The sequence below is a fragment of the Strix aluco genome, chromosome 1, assembly GCF_031877795.1.
Source record: "Strix aluco isolate bStrAlu1 chromosome 1, bStrAlu1.hap1, whole genome shotgun sequence".
Classification (NCBI taxonomy): Eukaryota; Metazoa; Chordata; class Aves; order Strigiformes; family Strigidae; genus Strix; species Strix aluco.
In genome coordinates this window covers 71713781-71728472 of record NC_133931.1, presented here as the reverse complement: position 1 = coordinate 71728472, position 14692 = coordinate 71713781, and the positions used below count along the sequence as shown (strand labels likewise).

Sequence of the window (14692 nt, the reverse complement as noted above, 5' to 3'; positions counted from 1 at the left end):
GTGTAACAACTTGCCTTATTAGCAACGAAACTAATTAAGTCTGACTTTTTACTGCTTTGTGGCCTGTCTTTATGCTTCCCTGCCCTGCTATACCCGTTTCTCCATATCTCTGACATCCCTTTCCCACACCTCCAGTTCTTGACAGCGTGTTTTTCTTAGTACCTCCACAAAACACTTCTCCTCCTAACAAACGTGACAGGAACCAGTCTGCAGTTCTCAATATGCAGACGTGGTAACACTATCAGCATTATTAACTTAGGAAGAGAAAAAAAAATTATACCAATCCCAAGCTGATGTATTCCTAAGAGGAAACTTTTTTTTTTAGTTCCATTTTTGAGTTTCTAAGTTCAGTGAAGTGTAAAAATTAAAAAAACTCACCTTACTAGTATTTTAGTGTGACATAAAGGAAAACATCTGCATCGATGGCTTGGGCCAAGACAACCTATTTTAAAAAGCCTGAGACATTTGAGAGCTCAGCATCCTACTCCCTAAATATAATCTCCAAGTTAAGCATCCCACTAGCCTCCTGCTCTGCAAATATACTGTGCTGTCTACATATTTATCAGCCTCTCATATCAGTGCTTTTTATTATGCAGCACTCTGCAGTATGGTCTTCCTGAATTCAGTGGCAGTCTTTTCACATCCAAGTGACACCTCTGCAGCATCTCTCTGATACCAAGTATGCAATGAATCAAGCTGATCAACAAAAACTGACCTCTCACCTCTACATTTGTCTTTTTGTCCTTAGACTGGGAATACCCTTGAATTCTGGCGAGCAGCTCAAATACGGGAATCGCTACCGTAACATACAGTGGAAATTTGAAGAGCTTCACGTGACAGGTTCTGATTTTGCAGAGGAAATTCCAGTATAAGTGCAGGGACACCAGAAGTAGATCACATTTGTCTGAAAACTTACATACACTCTTTAATTAATAATATTACATTTCATATTAAAAAAACCCCAAACTAAATCAGATATGCATAATATGGAAATATACAGAAATAGGCTAGGAAGAAATCAATACACATCTCACATATAGCAACATCATAACAATGGAGGAGGACAAACAGGAGAATCTAAGAGGAAGCAAAGGCAATGGAAGGAAGAAAGCACCGCTGATGCGGGATTTTGTAGGAACAAGATTTTGGTACATTGCCAATTTCTGAGTGAGAGATAAGAAGGCATCTTGTGCTTTTCTAAATAAAACATCTGCCCGTTCCAATACTTTCATGCACTAATATACATCTTGTGCAGACATTAATTTTAGAGATAAAGTATCTTTTAATTAAAAGTGCAATTTTTTTAAACGGGTGGCTGATACCCTGCAGCGTCTATGGAGTTCTGTAAAGTATCTTTCCAAATCTATTATTTTTTTTAATCTCTACATGTTGATTTGAAAAATCTAATGTCTATATATGATTATTTCCTGTTGTAAAGAATCTAGTCACAACTGATTGACTATTTAAAATACACCTGAAAATTCTGAGTTCATATCACCTCTATCAGGTTTATGTGGTTTGGTACTTTGCTTTTTCGCTCAACATTTCTGTATTCCAGACAGAGTTTTAAATGTCTTGTACTATGTGACACAGGTGATTATAGAGCCAGAGTAATGGTAGAGTGAACATCTTTATATGGTCTTACAACAGTTAAAAATGAATTATGTATATTACTCTGAGTAATACAATTCAAGAAAGAGAAGACATTACCTGTATCTTTCAGGGATTTTTTTTTTTTCCTCTAGCAAAACTTTAAAGTAACTAAAACTTTATTCATTGCTGAAATATTACAATGACAATATCCATGACTACTCTTCACAAAGAGCTGTGCCCATCACAAAGTGCAAAAGATCACCCAGCTCTGGGTGATCAGTTGAAAGATCAGTCCTGCACAGAGCAGACCATCGATAGCCTCCTGAACCCTGAAATGCAAGGCAAGAAATTCCTTAACGGTACCTGTTACTTCTATGTAGCAGAGGAAAACCTCTGAAACTAACACACAGTTGCTGCTACTGAATTTGGTGGTAAATCCACTTTATGTTCCACACACGCTTCCTTGTTGATATCAATTCTTTAGATAATAGCTTATTTAGATAACTACTGCTGACTTGAAATTGACAGGAAGCGTTAAGGCTTTACATGAGCATATATATTGGTTTTTACAAAACATTTGTCACATAGCTGTGACACTTCCCATACCACAGTTTCTTTTTACAATACCTTCTCCACCCACTAAACACGTCTTCCCAGATGTCCTAGCATTTCAAAGTGTCCACCAGCAATCAATATAAATATAATTTCTTTTGCTATATTTTCCCCTCAAAAAGCCAAATGTGTTTCACAGAATCAAATCACGCTGTGACAGAGGGGCTGCAGAGGACGTTACCAGCCAGAGACCTCACAGCCACTGCGGGGAGAGCCAGCCAGCCTTGCACAGTGGTAGGAGGAGGAGCTCTCTGCTTTAGACCGCAAAACGGGAGGTTTAGAAGATTTCTTCTCTGTTCAGGATGAGCTAGAGATGAAGTAACTCAGCGAGACTTACTTTCCAGCACAATTAGCAGCTCTTCGAGCTACCCTGAATCTTCCAAGGAGACAACAAAAGCAGCCTCATCCTTCCCTTATGCATTGCTTTTGCGCCTTTGGGTAGGAGACGTAAGCACTGAATTAACATTAACATATGCCAATCTCTGCACGTGGATGAAATCATTTTGCCTTTCCAGGCAATGCTGTCTCTCCCAGGACTGTAGCTGCCTAGCTTAGTTCTGGACAGCAATGGGTGGGTGGGCTCCAGGGAACTCACAGTTAAGTATTGCATCTGACCATAAAATGGCACATGCCTTGCTTCTAGTTCAGCATAGACCTTAGACAACAATGAATCAAAATAAACTTATACCTCATTATCAAACCGGTTTTTAAATGGCACGATGAGACTTGCATATTGGTAACTTGCTCAAAGAACCTAACTATAAAAGATTTTGCTGAACACACAGAGTCAGTCTTCAAGAAAAAGAAAAAAGGTTAAATAGAACGGATTCATCCACAGATAAAAATTATTAACAATTAGGAAATCAGCAGAAAGTAACATAAACACAAGCAGAAGACAGGTACCAGATAAAACAGAATGGTCTTAAAAAAAACCCAAAAATCAGCCTCTGCAGATGTAAAAAAACAAAATTAAAATTATTTTAGGATACAGAAAATATTCCAAATATATTTTTTTAACAAAAAGAGAAAAAAATCCTCAGACACAAGGCTGGTAGAATTTCTGGTTTGACAAGGCAAGCAAACTGGCACAGCAGTAGAGAAACTGAGGGCATGACTACATTTGCAGTCAAGAGGTGAGCACAACTCTTCAGGCTCACAGTACGCTCATCTTCACAAGTTTCATAAAATGTGAGCAACAGCTACCTATAAACAAAGTTACTCTGAGCTGACACACCAGAATGTATTTCCTACTTCTGAAATTCAGCCAAAACACCAGATTACCCCAAATGTGACAAACAGATAGGCTTTTCTGTTCTCAGAGGACAGAACTGACCTTTCCTAACTGAGCCACTGAGGACTAACTGAAGTGCATGGAGAAGACCTGCTTTTCCCATTCTCCTACTTACAGGAAAAGTCTCGGTGCAAACAATTACCAGCAATATGAGTAAAAAAATCTTATTTTTGTGTAAGGTCAGATCCAGTACACAGCTACTCCTTAACTGAACAATAGAATAAGCTCTCATACAGGCAACCAGTTCATGGGACATCATTTGAGTTTCAAAGAAACAAAGGCCAATTCTGTTACTCAAAGCTTAGTTTGCCTTTTTGTTTAACACGCAAGCTACATTATTATTGTTAGTTGTATGTAATCATGTATATCACAAATGTTCATACTACTAAGGTAATACATGATTTGTCACATGACTTGTTAAGTACGGGACAGTGACCGATTTGACATTAAACGTGACAGCGCATCTTACCTTAGTTATATACTATCTTCAAAGAGTAAGCAGCCCTTAAAGAATATGTGTTTGCTACTACGCACTAGTTTTTATTTGGGGGATGGGTAGCCACTGCTTATCGCTCTTGGAAAGCTCCCACTGAAATGGACACAGCTATCTTAGAGGAGAATACTGCAACACAGCTGAAACTGGAAAGGTATCTTGGGATTAAATGCTGCACCGCAAATCACATGGCAGCTTTTTCTTTTTTAAAACTACGACACAAAATAAAGCTGATACTTTCTTTGCTATGATAAACATCATAGAAGCATATTCATCCCCATTACTTAACAACAGAACCTATAAACTCCCGCTGATTTCTTTATCCATTTCTAAAGCACAATTTACAATCCTACACTGCAGATAAGGGTACGCGGCTCACAAGATTAAAGTCAAGGTCACATATTGCGCATACGCTGCTGCCTGTGAAACAGGGATCCGTTTCACAGACTCCACGTATATTTTTAGAAGGGGCTGCTCTAGCCATCAGCTAACAGCCCTTGAATTACAAAAGTGAAGATAAACTTTGGCTTAAAAGGTAAAATTTAAGGCTTCTGTGCCAAAACAGACAGACCCCTGCTGATTCAAGGAAGTAAAGTAGTTCCTTTTATCCCTTCACAAAACCTGAATGGGAAATCCCCAACATACTCAGCACGAGCCTAATGGAGCCAAGAGTGAAACTCCCATAGACTTTGATAGGACCACAGGTAGACAACCTTTGAAAAATCCTCGTTCTATAGTATGTCCGGTAGCCAGTATTCCCTGCATGCATCTGTTGTACCTTCTTCTCTATTCATACTGCAACTAGTTGCAAATAGAATGCAACTATTCATACTAGAGCTACAACAGAACCACTAGCACCATGCAAGCTAAGGCACACAGGGTAAGGTAACACAGAAAACGTTTCTGCCTTCCCCAGAGAACATCATTTGCACAAGATATCCTTAGTGGATACCACCAAGTATCAACAATCAGAAAGAAACAAATACATTGATATGCAATAATAATTATTATCACATGCGGCTCATTAGAAGATAATACTTCCAAAATTAAGCATTAGGCCTAATTCATGGATATCTACACAGGGACTCTAGAAATTCTGTTCACATAAAAAGTGAGCAGCAAAATCTGGATTTTTATCCAACTTTAATGATGGAAAGATCTTTGAGGCATACCCCAAATAAACAGACAGAGCAAGACAATATTGTTAACTACCTAAAAATACAGCTCTTTCTCTTTTGCCTAGTGGAATGGGCTGCCCAGGGAGGTGGTGGAGTCCCCATCCCTGGAGGTGTTTAAGACGCGGGTCGACTCAGCGCTTAGTGATATGGTGTAGTTGGGAACTGTCAGTGTTAGGTTAATGGTTGGACTGGATGATCTTCAAGGTCCTTTCCAACCTAGATGATTCTGTGATTCTGTGATACTAGTTAAGATTGCTTTTTACTAGAAGGGATTAAATTGCAGCACCTTTGTGCAATAGGGAGACACCCAGCAGAGATCAACCCCAACTACAGGTTCCTTAGTGAATGAGTGTTTGTACAATCAGGACTTACCCATAAAGGTGACCTGAGGCCACCAGAGATGTAAAACTTCTACCTCATCTCCCAACCCACGTGTTCTGGCACGCTACTGAAAATGCTTAAGTAGCTAAATACTTCAAAGCCCCACGAGTTTTTTGCAAGTCACTCAGAGAAGACCCCTTTACTTACTATTGTTGCTGCCAATCTGTACATCAGCCACCTTTTCTTTGCCTTATTTCAGCAAAGTAACAAAGACCTAGAGCTTTAAAAGACATTTTATAACATCAACATCAGTGTGTCAAGACCTTCAGCAAGCGGGGATACAGCTACAGGGCTAAATAAAAGGAGGCCAAGGAATAAGTACAAGCAACATGCTTATCATCCACACTACTCCACTATCAGCCAGCTCCTGGACTCTGTCCTGGACTAGTCCAACTAGTCAGCTCTGAGACAAAACAGATGGGTAAGGCAGGGAACACTCAACCTTACACACTTGGCCTAGGAATCTGTTCCCAGACGCCTTTCATTTGGCACTACTGGCATCACTTAAAGGCACAAGTTCTTGACTAGAGAAGATATGCCCCTGTTTTTAAGACAAGAATCCCATACAGGACGCCACGTGTATGTACATTGACCAGTTAAGGACAGTGGTCTTCCTTATGGAGGTGACAAGCTTTCAAGACAAATGGATGATGATTTATGAATTGAGTAACATGTTAAACAAAGGGTAAACAAAGGGCAGAAGGAATTTGCCACCTAGGTCACCTTACCATAGACTATTATGTGATTTCAAGTAGCTAGTATTATGACAGATTCTATTTTATACCCTGTATTTGGTTTTGTTTATCTTTTTCTGGAAATATTCTAAATTATCTATCATCCACATCTTATTTTAGTAGGTTGCATGACCAAAGTGTAACTCAGTAGCCTACGTTAGCCAAAACATTTTCAAATAGAGGTAAATTCTGAATGCTCTGCCTTTGCAGTGACCTCCACTCGGGAACCCAGACTGATTCACCAGACATCATTCGTCAGCAGATACACTTTATTTCAAAACTGGGGAGCCTCATGAGAAACGAGCCTGATTCTCAGGAGTTGTGAAAAGCCATCTGCTTATATGTCTAAACAATGTTTCATTTACAAAGCACCCACTTTTCAGAATCTTGGCCTCAATTTAGGACAAGCAGTTTCTTGTTATCAAACTTTCACTGATGCAACTAATATGACTAATACCAGACTGTCAAATTAATGTACTGAATCTTAAAGTTCCTCAAACTGCTGCTTAAAATTAATTTTTTTCCACATTGCTCTAGAGACAAACTGTAACTCCATTCTTTACCAAACACCTGTGTATGAGAAAGCCTGCTCTTACATTCGACCACCAAAATTCAAAATGACAAAAAGGAGCAGTAACACGAAACTCTTAACACAAAGAATGGCCTAAATAACAGTTTCAGGACGTCCAAACTGATGTTACTTACTCTGCTCTCTACTCTGTCTTTTCTGTATTTTGAAGTGCTAGTATCTCGGGCATTAATATGTCTTTAAGTAAAATAAATTATTATAATATGTTCATCACATTTAGCTTTTGATATGTTCAAGCCGCATGTAATGTTGGGGGAAGGGGAAATCTATATAACCTGTAAAAGTAGTTTACCAAGACCTAACCACAAACCTTTAGCTGTTTTACCATTTTAATTTTCCTTCCCGCTCCCCCTTATTATTTTGCTCTGTATCTTGCTGTACATAAATCTTCTTACTGAACTCACAGCACCTCCAGGGCACTTGTGGTGGGGAGGGAGAGGGAAGAGGGAGGCGAGGGGGGAAGTGGGGGAGAGAGGGGAAGGAAGGGGGAGGAAGGTGGAGAGGGAGAGAGGGAGAGAGGGAGAGAGGGAGAGAGGGAGAGAGGGAGAGAGGGAAAGGGAAAGGGAGGGAGAGGGCCCCCCGCCGTGTCGCTGAGGGGGCTGCAGCGAGGCGAGGCCGGCGCTTCGTGCCCGCGCCCCTCCCTTCCCCCGCCGCTCCCTCGCACCAGAAACTTCTCGCCCGGGGACGAGGCGAGGCGGGACCGCCCCGGGCCTCCCCCGGCCCGCCCCCCGCGGCCCTGCCCGCCCCTCGCCCGCCCCTCAGGGCTGCGCCCGCCCCGCGGTACCTCGGAGCCGAGGGAACTCGCGCTCCCGGAGGCTGCGCAGGCCGCCGCCGTACCCGTAGCTGTACCCGGGCGGGCAGGCGGCCTGGAAGGCGCGGAAGGAGAGCGGCTCCCTCCGAGGCGCCCCAGCCATGCCGCGAGCCGCAGGCGGGAGGCGGGGAGAGAAATTCTGACAAAAACACCAGCGCGGCCGTGCCCGAGCAGCGGAGCCGCCCTGCCGGCAGCGCTGCAGGCAGGGACTGCGGGCAGGCGCTGCCACCGGCCCAGCACGGCCCGGCCGCCCCTCGCTCCTCCCGCCTCCCGCCCCCGGGCTGCCCGTCTGCCCGCCCTGCCCCGGGGGCGGTGGCCGGGGCTGGGCCCGCCGCGGTGCGGTCCGGCCGCAGCCGAGCCCGCCGCTGGGGCCGGAGCAGGGAGGCGGCGGGCGCTGCTGGCGGGTGGCCGTGAGCCGGGCCTGGCCCGGGCGGCGGCAGCAGCAGCCGCCGCAGCCGGTTTGGCGGGTGCAGGCCCCACCCGCCTGGTCGTCCGAGAGGGGCCCCGGCCCTGGCACCGCTGCAACCGGCGGCCGCTCGGCAGCGGAGCCCTCCCCTGCCCACGCTCGCCCTCCGGACTCGGGCACGGGTGCAGGCAGATGCCCAGGCCCGCGCAGCCGGGTAGAGGCACCCCGACGGGAAGTTTCCTGAAGCACAGGGATGTGGCCTTTGGGGTCACAGTACCTCTGCTCACATCCCCTCCTCTGGAGGTACACTGTTTAAAATAAGGGTAGCTCATAGAAATCTTTTTTTCCCTAAAATCTGCAAAGGCGATGCACAAATTTTTGATGATGCCTCTTCCACTGCCGCTAATAGGTGGTGGAAGTCTCTTTCTCACACCTATTTGGTGTAGGATACTCACGCATCCCGCTTAACCAGCTCTATGGGCCACCGATGCCAAGTGGTCAGTGCGTAGGACCATGGCTGGCCAAAAGCCTAAGGAGTGAGTGGTACGGGCTGGGCGTCGGGTAGAAAGAACAGCAGCCATTCATGTAAAAGCTTTTGCTTTGTAGGCTAAACTATAGCCATACACATATACAAAAAATAATAGCCAAAGAAATGTTGGGGGGTGGAGGCTGGGGGTTGGGTTTTGTTTTGTTGTTTTTACTATTTGCAATGCATGTTTCTACTTACAGCTCTGCAATCTGCAGAGTGTTAAATGAGCCCCCTGGTCCAGTACTAAAATAAAACTGCACATGTTAGGATGGATCTGCATCCAAATCCTGGTAAATCAAACTCTTTCGTTAGATTGATTGAAGTACCATCAATTGGTCATCAGTGAAATGAGAAACTACCAAGAACAAACTTCAGGCCAAATTGAGCCTTACGAAGCAGTACTGAATAAAAGCTATATAAGAAATTAAAATATAAGTCTGACATGAAATACCATGCTAATATGCTCCCTACTTTATATATTAAGAATTTTTGCCCAGTTTAAACACATGGCCCTGGCTACAAGGTGTTGAGGAATATTTCTATAACTCTGTAAGAACACGTTTGTTCTTGACTCTGTGTTCATGATCATGGCAGGTATATAGTATTGCATCTCATTCCCAGATGTGGTAGTACATTTTTTGGCCTAGTTGATGATCTCACTGAAACTAATTACCAAATGAACTATACCTTATGCATTTTCTTCCAGATGAGCAAATCACCTCTGACAAAAAAGAACAGTTGCCATCAAGTGGAAGAATGTTTTCAGCTGATCTCCTCAAGTCACTTTTTTTAAAAAACAGAACCCTGCACAAAATACCTTTTTTTACTTTAATTTATGCATTGCAATTTAGAAGTACCTATACCATTTACTATGACTTTTTTTTTACTGCAAGTATATGTAGAAAATACATGGATTTTCCCTCATATTTCTAGCTTCCTGTTACCAATTTCCAGACCAGTTTATTTATATTGATTGTTATGCATAGTTCCCTCACCATTTTCATATATTATGTCAAATAGTTGTTTCCACTTCCTTATTGAGCCAAGACTAGTTTTCCCCACCAAAGCAGTCCTTTTCTTGATGACAGCATGCAGCTTTCTGATCTTACAATAAATTCATCTTAAGGATCTAATTTCCATTCAAATTTTCATATAAAAATTGTTCCTCACAATCGATTTCCATCTTTTTTTCCCCTCCTGATTTTGGAAGGTTAGCCCTTTGGAAGCAACACACGCATGGATATAGTATTAATTGGCAATGTGCTTTGTTTGCATGTAACCTGGTGATGATCACTGAGAAGCTACCAGTAGTTCATCTGTCATAAAGTCTGACCAGAATCTTCTAAACAACAAGAGATGTTAAGGTCACTCTGTGTCAGTATAGATGTTTTTGTGTTTGAGAATTAGCAGAACTTGTAAAAACTAACTAGCTTTTACTACTGACTATTTCTGAGGCAAAAGCTGGAGATTTCATGGAATTTCCACATGAAACCATAGTTTTTTATCTGCACATTGCAGATTCATAGTTATAGAGTAGCTTTTCCTCTTTGGTTTATGAGTAAAGTCAGGGGATCAATCCGTGTAAGCACATTAATTATATACATTGGCGGACAGGTATGCCTAGAGTGTCATGTTCACAAAACTGTAAAGTGATAAAATGCTGTTAGCAAAAGGATCACTGTGCATATGTATCAGGCAAACAAATTGCATGCATTAACCCCCCACCCATGCACACACACACAGAGTTTTGCAGGTTCTTTCCTTCATGGAGGCTCAGTAGCAGAAACAGAGCAATTTAACTTGCTCTTTCCAAGTTACAGCAGAGCGAAATAATGTTTCCAGGTGATCTAGTTAGTAGGTTTCTTGATTTGTAAATGTTGATGTGTAACGCTACTGTTCCTTGGAAGATGTTAAAGAACAGAGAAAGGGTTTTTTTTAATCCCTTCACTGCACTGTGACAACAGGTTTTTTTTTTTTTTTCTCTCTAGCAACTATTCAAAAGCACTGTAAGAAACAAGAAAAAACACTTTGCAAACAACTAAAAAACCGATATGCTTCTCTATAATGCAGTTGCGCTGTCCTCTTGCAGCTCTATAGAAGAGTGATGGGACTGCAGTATTGGTTCTTTATGGTCTATTTCAATGCAAATAATGAACAATCATAACACAACTATGCGATGGTAGGGTATAGAGAAGTTGGTACTTGGTGGAAGGACAACAGACAATGGACACAAGATAGAACAAGGGAAATTCTGACTAGATATTAGTTTAAAAAAAAAATTTTCCCACGACAGTGGTCAGACACCAAAGTACATTCCTCAGAGACGCTGTGGAGTCTCCTTAGTTTCAGAACCCACAAGGGACATGGCCCTGAGCTGCCTCCTCCAGCTGATCCTACTTTGAGAAGGACTTTGGACAGGAGACCTCCAGGGGTCCCTTCCAACCTCTGTGGTTCTATAATAATTAATTCCGATGATCAGCAAAATATTTCTAGGTAATTAGTGTTTGACTGTTAGCACCAGGTCTCAGATAGCTTGGCAAACAAGAAAAGGTTGTCCTGGGGCAGGAGCATGGATCACACAACCTTTCTCTGTCCGCTCCAGCATATTTGGTGACTGTCTTTATAAGACACCCTACCTGTATACAAACCAACTGAACAGACCTCTACCAGTTGCAAATGTGCAGTAAAGGTGATTCTGCTCAAAGAGAAAAAATAATATCCTGCCTGTTTGGCTTATTAGACCAAGCAATGGGTTATTCATATTGCCCAAATTATTTAAGAAACAGAGTTATAGAATAGTTGAGGTTGAAAGGGACCTCTGCAAGTCACCTGTTCCAACCACCCCAGTCCACTTATTTGTGGTTACTCTCTGTTATGCCACTGGTCTCCCATAACAATCATGTCTTTATAACGATGACAGCAACTGACACTACTATACAAAAACACTGCACATCACATTAAGTCCAGTCATCATGAATTTCCAGTTCTGAACCCTGTCACACCCAGCTTGCCTTACCATTGCATAACTATCCAAAGACACATCTTACAGTCGCCCCCTTTGACAAAGCTTCACTGACAAGGCTAGTATAAAATACATAGACTAGTGCTGTAGAAGGCCATGGCCTTGGGCACTGGCTCTGCTACTGGTCTACTGTATGACCAGGAGAGGTTATCCCTTTCTTGTAGTAGCCTTCGGTATAAATGAATGAAAACTATGAATCAGAGCTTGCAGACACGATTGGGTATGTATTAAAGGGTTAAGCAGTTTGGAATTATGTAACACAAAGCATGCAGAGTATTAAGAACCAACATAATGCGGTATATGTGAAAACTGCAAGAAAGGTCTTAGAAGGGAGAGGTTTTGCGCTCAGGCAGGATTTTTGCCAAAAGCCAGATTCTGCTCTGATCCTCCACTGACACTGAAAGCATTAGTGGAAATGAATGCCACAGCCATTAAGTGATTGCACAGAGGTCAGCACAGGCACAGCCTTGCCTATGTGGTTGTATGTTAGGAAAAGCACTACTAGCTCATTGCAGCCCAGACCACACTTGCTACACATTTAGGTGTGATGTAACCCTTCTCATTTGCTCATTATACACAAAATTAATTTTCACCCTGCTATATTCTTTTTCATGTTGTGTCATGAAACAATAAATAGTCTTTATTTTGCTCATTGCAGAGACATCCCGATGTGTGCACACACTGCTCCAATCTCCAATTATTTAACTGGTTGATCTGAAGAGATGTGCAGTATCAGGAACTCCAGTACAGTTGCATACTGACTCTAAACAGTTATTTATTGACTATAAGGAAAACTTTGTCTAATTCACCCTATGTTTACAATTAGTTACAAGAAATACACTTACATGGCCCTCTGAGCCTACCAGTTATAAAAAGCTGCTAGTGCATGTATGGCAAAAGTAAGATTACAACTTCTAGTTTATCCCTGTTCACATTCAAAAACAATCCATTATACACAAGAAAAAAACCCTGGTTATTTTTTCACTGACATCTGATATTGTTTTGCACATGGATTGTTGTCTTTAGTAATAAAAATGGCCATATTTCTCCTCAAAATTAGGGCTGATAATTGTGAACTGTTTAAACTGTTGGTCTGTGGCAATTTTCCACTTGGGGGAAAAAAAAACCCAAAACATCCTTTACATACACAAACCCTCAGCAATTATACTCCAGTTGTAGCAGAAGCAAGCATTAAAATACAGTTTTGCTGGCTTAAGTGGAAGGAGGCTATTGATTCAAATCACAGAAGATGCTTCAGCACTCAAAAGACTAACTCCAGCTCTGAAGCAGGTTGGCAAGAGCATTGCCATAGGCATCACTGGGACTTGGGATTTGTTTCTAAATAACTTATTAGCAGAAGAATCACTGAGACAGCTGTCCCTGCTTGCTGGCTCACTGCATATCCCCAGACGCTGTCAGGACTGTGACTAATGGCACCCATTAGGTGCTTAGTGCCACCTCAATAGCTGAGAAGCATTTTAGGAAGGGAACATGAGAGCAGACAGGGAAGCAACCCCTCACACAACTGCGGGGTGCAGTGGGAAAGATGCAACCCTGGCAGAGTCATAACCCTATAAACCTCTGCGTCTTCCAGCCCATTGTGGTCAGCTACTTTCAAGACAGTACAGCCACGTGGCGTACCACCATAGTGCTTAATCCTTCCCCGACGAGGGCCAACATTTCTAAACAAACCCAGATCAGCAGGTTGAGAACACTTCTGAACCAGCAGAGCAAGCAGCTTGAGCAGAAACACAGATACTGCGGTGATTTGGTAGGATCAGCCGTGCAGCCAGCAGGACAGGTCGCAAATCAGTTCCCTGCCCTTTTTACCCTCCCATTCCACTAATGCTTACCATTTCTTTGTAGCTTTGGTCTGTGTGTGCTATCCCCTTCCTCCTCCTCTCAATTTGCAGCACAACTTCTCTTCTAGTTGTCTTTAAATTTGGCTAAACTTGCCTGCCAACAGTGAATCCTGAGACAGAGACCTGTACCTTAAAAAAATAACAACTATCATGAGATGGGAAAGAAATCTCTTAATGGCATGGCTTGTGCATTCTGCCCCATTTCCACGCCCATTTTCAGACCTGTGTTTTAAACTGTAAACTCTGGGACAGAAACCCTTTTTTCTACTATTACCGAATGCATTTGTTCAGTGTTAGATGCAATCAGCCCCTGTTCCAAAGCAAACCCCAATCCCCACCTTAGGTTTAGGCCATAAGCTTCGATGCTCAATGAAAGTATTTAATTCCTGAAAGTGTTACTACTAAACTTTATGTTCAAAGGGTTTAACAGTTATTAAAATATGATGTATTGCAACAGCATGACAAAGCTTTGTGTTGCTAACAAGAATCTGGTTCAAAGGAAGACTTGATCACATAAACCTCTGCTTTTGAGAGGCTATGTTACAAATATGACATGTATGAGTTTGACAAACAGTAGCTAGGCCATCTCTCATTAAGTCATTCTGGCTAAAGCAGATTTCAGTGGCAAGTCAGTCACCCTGAGTTGGGCAGGGAGCATGGGATGGAGGTGTGGGGAAAACTGAAGGAAACAAAACCAAAAGTTATTTTAACAAGAGGGACCAAACCCAACATGTTTGAAGAACATCATACCCCATATGGAGACCAGAAGTGAGTATGGTTTGGGATTCAGGTTTTACTGCTTGTCCTCACCCATATCACCTGTGCAGACAGGACAGTTTTATCATGATATGCCTGTTACAAATCAATACTGCACATAAAAATCAACATGAGTGATAATGCAGGGCTGGGTTTAAAATGATAGGTTTCATGTCATAGCACATCCACTATGACTAGAATTTGTAAATTCATGCAGCATACTAACGCTTTTTACTTTTAATATAATGTATCCAGAAAATATAAACACTTTCGATCTCTGACAGGGCTACAACTGTCACAAAGATATTTCACACTGAATTATTAATGTGGATTGGAGAGTCATAATCTTGCTGGTTGAGGTTTAGTGGTACTGACTTTAAATGGCAAACAGCATTTTACAGTTACGAAATCTAAGATGTTTCGTATATCCACATG

General features: G+C 42.3%; 1 protein-coding gene across 2 annotated transcripts in view; it reads right to left on the bottom strand.

The window, feature by feature from the left end:
- The window catches only part of MOCOS (molybdenum cofactor sulfurase), a 231927-nt gene extending 224031 nt beyond the window's left edge, over positions 1–7896 (bottom strand). For both annotated transcript variants that reach the window (XR_012623319.1, XM_074824831.1), the window contains exon 1: positions 7656–7896. Coding sequence is in view for 1 of the 2 variants with exons in the window: in XM_074824831.1 (XP_074680932.1) it covers positions 7656–7785 (130 nt within the window). In the remaining variant the exon portion in view is untranslated. The remainder of the gene's footprint in view (positions 1–7655) is intronic.
- Between the last annotated feature and the right edge of the window lie 6796 nt (positions 7897–14692).